The 5,000-nt window shown below is 35.9% G+C and overlaps 5 protein-coding genes across 6 annotated transcripts in view. All coding sequences in view use genetic code 11, as the record gives it.

The window, feature by feature from the left end:
* Positions 1–533, bottom strand: part of psbB — a 1,527-nt gene extending 994 nt beyond the window's left edge. Inside the window, exon 1 of the mRNA in view lies at positions 1–533. This exon is cut by the window's left edge and continues 994 nt beyond it. Coding sequence (YP_009491751.1) covers positions 1–533 — 533 coding nt within the window.
* Positions 534–1,051: 518 nt separating this feature from the next.
* On the top strand, positions 1,052–3,067 carry clpP. The gene is made up of 3 exons: positions 1,052–1,122; positions 1,914–2,205; positions 2,816–3,067. The coding sequence occupies exons 1-3, from the start codon at positions 1,052–1,054 to the stop codon at positions 3,065–3,067; spliced, it is 615 nt and encodes a 204-aa protein (YP_009491750.1).
* Positions 3,068–3,229: 162 nt separating this feature from the next.
* Positions 3,230–3,343, top strand: rps12 (ribosomal protein S12; one part of a trans-spliced gene, as the record gives it; the record has 2 gene entries for this part). Coding sequences YP_009491749.1 and YP_009491704.1 both cover positions 3,230–3,343 — 114 coding nt within the window.
* Positions 3,344–4,170: 827 nt separating this feature from the next.
* rpl20 (ribosomal protein L20) lies at positions 4,171–4,521 on the top strand. The gene has a single exon. It carries the CDS (start codon positions 4,171–4,173, stop codon positions 4,519–4,521), a length of 351 nt encoding a protein of 116 aa, YP_009491748.1.
* Positions 4,522–4,773: 252 nt separating this feature from the next.
* The window catches only part of rps18 (ribosomal protein S18), a 348-nt gene continuing 121 nt past the window's right edge, over positions 4,774–5,000 (bottom strand). Inside the window, exon 1 of the mRNA in view lies at positions 4,774–5,000. This exon is cut by the window's right edge and continues 121 nt beyond it. Coding sequence (YP_009491747.1) covers positions 4,774–5,000 — 227 coding nt within the window.

Below are 5,000 nucleotides of genomic sequence, written 5' to 3'. Positions count from 1 at the left end.
ACTTTTCCCGTTAGTCCATAAGGATCGGACACCCAGATTCCGGGACCATACAAGCCCGTTACATGAAATGCACCAAAACCAAAGCAAGCCAACCCTGAGAGAAATAAATGAATTCCAAAGATCTTGGGCAAATCCAAAGAAGGTTTTCCTGTACGTTCATCACAAAATATTTCTAGATCCCAATACACCCAATGCCAGATAGCTGCCAAAAAGCATAAGCCAGAAAACACAATATGTGCCCCAGCTACACCTTCGTAACTCCAAATACCCGGATTCGTTACAGTCCCGCCTGTGATACTCCAACCTCCCCATGAATTGGTTATTCCTAAACGAGTCATGAAGGGTATAACGAACATACCCTGTCTCCACATTGGATCAAGAACAGGGTCAGAAGGATCAAAAACCGCTAATTCATACAGAGCCATCGAACCAGCCCAACCAGCAACCAGAGCTGTATGCATTATATGAACCGAAAGCAACCGACCGGGATCATTCAATACAACGGTATGAACACGATACCAAGGCAAACCCATGGAAATACCCCTTTATCAAAGATAAATAGACACTGTGTAACTTTATTGCGTTGGAAAAGAGGAAAAGACTATACTATGACTATCCTATGGACCCCGCTTGCTCTTGTTCAGCGGATTTTTTCAGAACAAGGGTTCAGATTTGTTCTATTCTGTTGGTAATAATGTAACAATTCTGTTCGTAGGAACAAAGAGAAGCAGATTTATTCTATACTCGATAAGTACCAATACGCAACGGGGGTTGATACCTTTTTCTATGAGCGAAAGGGTCCCCATTTATTCATCATTAGAAGGCCCTATTCGTAATAATTTTATTATATTCATTATTCATTCTGCATTTTTTATGACTTTAGGAATTTTTATAGTCTATTTTTATAGTCTATAGAATCTATGTATAAAAGAAATACGATAAAAACCAATACTCAATACTATAATATAAAGCCAATCAAACCCTATTTTTTTTTTTACGTTTCCCCATCAAAGTGAAATTTTCAATTTTAAGTAGGAGATCTTTTCATTTTATGCCTATTGGTGTTCCAAAAGTACCTTTCCGAAATCCCGGAGATGAAGATGCATCGTGGATTGATATATAGTGCGACTTGTCAGATATATTGAGTCATTTGGGATTTCCCCGTTCTCTCCCCCGAGAGAGATAGCCCCCCTTTCACCTAGATAAATTCATGGAATCATCCAAAATTTGGAGCGTGAAAAACAATGAGAACCTTTTGGGGGAAAATTCATATTACTTACTATTATATTCTATTATGGTTGGCTTGGTTGGACTAAAAAAATGAAGTATTCAGGCTCCGTTTAAAAAAAAAAGCCAATCGGTAATATATCGATGATTTTTACTTGTACCATAACTGATTCCTATATTTGGAAATTGAAATAGATCCTCTTTGTCAGGTATCTCAAACTTTAATAACTACTTGGTAGAAGGTATGACATGAATTGAAAAAATAAAGTCATAACAAAAAGAAATGGTAATGGGAGCATTTGTTCTATATATACAAATCAAAATGGGGCGAATCCTTACCCGGAGAAGAGCAGAAACCTAAATAAAAGAAACTCATTCAGGAACAAGAAAATGCCATCGGAATTTGGATGAAATCTCGATGAAACAATACATCAATGAGAAGTTAACTCGATAAGTTTAGTGACCCCTTTTCTTCTTCTTCTAATAGATAGAAAAGCGAAAAATAGAAAACGGAGTTCGTCTTTATTGAAAAATCGAAGAAAATTTCGCTAGACGTCAGAAAAACCTGTTATGAAAAAAAAAGAAAGGGGCTGGAATCTATACATTGATTCTTTTTCACAATTTTTTTGAACCGTATGCGTCAAAAGGCGCATGTACGGTTCCTAAGGGAAACAATTTCCCCTAATCAACCGACTTTATCGCGAACGATTCCTGTTTTTAGTTCAAGAGGTTGATAGTGAGATCTCGAATCAAATTGTTGGTCTTTTGGTATATCTTAATATCGAAGATGATACCAAGGATATTTTTTTGTATATAAACTCTCCCGGGGGAGATGTAATATCTGGAGTAGCTATTTATGATATGATGCAAACTGTGCGGCCAGGTGTCAGTACAATATGCATAGGATTAGCCGCTTCAATGGGATCTTTTATCCTGGCCGGGGGAGCAATTACCAGACGTGCAGCATTCCCTCACGCTTGGCGCCAATGAGGTTTTTATTTGACAAAAAAAAAAGAAGACTATGCCTTCGTTATATGAATATATGAATGTCAATATAATATTAAGTAATAATAGCATGGCACTTCGAATTCGATATTCAATTTTTTTTATTGTTTTTAAAAACAAAAACATTCGATTATGTATCGAGAGAGGAGTATGAACTCAAAGGCATTTCCGATTTTCTCTTATCTATCGGGAGTCCAGTTCAGCGTCACAAACCTTTTTTGTTTTCATGCCAGGGGGTACTTAAGAATATGTAAGTCACGATTTTTTCATTATTTGATCGGATCAAAAAAGAAACTTTGGGATTGCTAGAGACAAAAAAATCATAAATAGAACTATATAAAGCAACGGAGCCATCATAATATTTTTCAACTTCTCCGAAAGGAAGGGTGGCAATTTGATCATTTACCCATCTGGTTCTGATAGATTCTATTTTTTTTCTCTTTCTTCAATGGAAGGGAGGGTTCAGGATCCATTTTATTGTAGAGCCGTATGCAATACCCAAAAGATGCCTGTACGGTTGTTCAATTCTATCGTTTGCCTTCGCTTTTTCATGCGAGCTAGAGGAACATTTTGTTATATCATCAGGGTAATGATCCATCAACCTAGGACTTCTTTTTTTGAGAGTCATGCAGGAGAACTTCTCTTGGAAATGAAAGAAGCGTTGAAACTGCGTGAACGCATCGCAGAGATTTATGCACAAAGAACCGGCAACCCTACCTCGATCATATCCCGAGACATGGACAGAGACGTTTTCTTTTCAGCAAGACAAGCCCGAATTTATGGAATTATTGATGATATAGAGTTCTCAGATGATGAAGAGTTCTTAAGGGGTTGATCTTGTAGGGATTGTATTCATATGGATTTCGTTCAAATATGTGATTTTAGATTTGATCTCCGAGTTGAATATACATTCTATTAAATGGAAATAGAAGGAATTCATCATCAGTCGGTTAGGATCAATCTAAACCAGACCATTATATTATGTATACAATTCAACATGCCAACTATTAAACAACTTATTAGAAATCCAAGACAGCCAATCAGAAATGTCACGAAATCCCCCGCTCTTCGGGGATGTCCTCAGCGTCGAGGAACATGTACTAGGGTGTATGTGCGACTCGTTTAGATTATCAGCTGGCACATAACAAAAGAAAAAAAAAAAAGAACTTTTCCAGTATAAATGGTCAGTATCTGAGTGAATGGGATAGAATGGAAGAAGGAACTCCACTCATTATTAAACTCTATCATATCCCTCTATTGTGTATAAAGTTTATGGTTTCCATTGGTGCAAATCCAATTACCTCAATTGAAGATGAGAATAAATTCTCCATTGGTAGCAAATGGTTATCCATTAAGCGGAGGAAATCCTATTTAAAAAACATAACGATTAGGCTCCCACTCTGGCAAGAACGGACTAACAGGGCCAGCTACCCCAGCTAACTTTCATACTTAAATACCGTTACTTTATAAGTAGATCTCGTTGTGAAAGACCTATTACTGGAAAATTCATGGGTAGAGCCAAAGAATGTGAACTATACAAGTTCCCAATAACGTTGATTAGTTGATTAAATGAAGTGAAAGGCTCCGGTGTATAGAGAAGACCTCACCGTTTCAGAAGTAACCATAGAAACGAAGGAACCCCACTATTTCTTTATCTAGTTTTATTTATTTATTTTTTTTTTTTACTCTATTTTTTATAGGAAAATAAAATTTCTTATGTCTTTCTTATTCTTGTTTCGTGGTAAAATACCTAAACAAAAAAAGAAAAATCGTGGTTGGGAAGGTTATAGTAGCAAAAGCCATTGGAATTTTTATTTTATACATTGGAGAAATCCGTTTTGTTAGTTTTTGTTAGTTATAGTAATAGAAGACAGAGTAAATAAAAGAATAGCTGAAAGAAAGAAAAAATGAGTTATTCGAAAAAGTTTCATTTATTCCATGACCAGAATTAAACGGGGATATATAGCTCGGAGACGCCGAACAAAAATGCATTTCTTTGCATCAAGTTTTCGAGGGGCTCATTCAAGGCTTACTCGAACTATGACTCAACAGGAAAAAAGAGCTTTGGCTTCAGCTCATCGGGATAGGGATAGGCAAAAGAGAGATTTTCGTCGGTTGTGGATCACTCGGATAAACGCAGTAATTCGCGAAAGAGGAGTATCCTATAGTTATAGTAAATTCATACACGATCTGTACAAGAACCAATTGCTTCTTAACCGTAAAATACTTGCGCAAATAGCTATATCAAATAGGAAATGTCTTTATATGATTTCGAACGAGATCATATAAAAAAAAAGTAGATTGTAAAGAATCCAACGGAATATTTTCAATGGAGTTCCCGGAGAATGAACTCCGGGAAGGTAGAGTAGAAATTACGATGATCAAATCTGATAAAATAGTAAAACACGTTCAATCCAAAAAGATTTCTGATTCATTTTTTTCTTATGACACGATAATCAAATATAGATTCACGGATTTTTCGAGCAAAACACCAATCCGCATTTGAGTTCGGATTGGAATTATGATTCAAGTGAAGTAAGCCTATTTCTTTTTTTTATTTATTTGGAATTTTTCTTTCTTTTGATCTTTATTTTGATTTCTAGCTTTCAAAGCATTAGTTCTAGCGGTCGACTCGCTTATTTGAAATCCTTTCCTTTTAAAGGGTAACAAAGATAAAATACGAGCTTGTTTTATCGCAAGAGTAATTAATCGTTGTTGTTTCAAGGTCAATCTATTCACTCGTCTAGATAATATTTTTCCTTGTTCAC

The sequence above is a fragment of the chloroplast genome of Ipomoea triloba (genome assembly GCF_003576645.1).
Source record: "Ipomoea triloba voucher KIOM201701018921 chloroplast, complete genome".
Classification (NCBI taxonomy): domain Eukaryota; kingdom Viridiplantae; phylum Streptophyta; class Magnoliopsida; order Solanales; family Convolvulaceae; genus Ipomoea; species Ipomoea triloba.
Note: the sequence above shows the minus strand (reverse complement) of the source record. Positions and strands in the feature narration are given on the sequence as shown.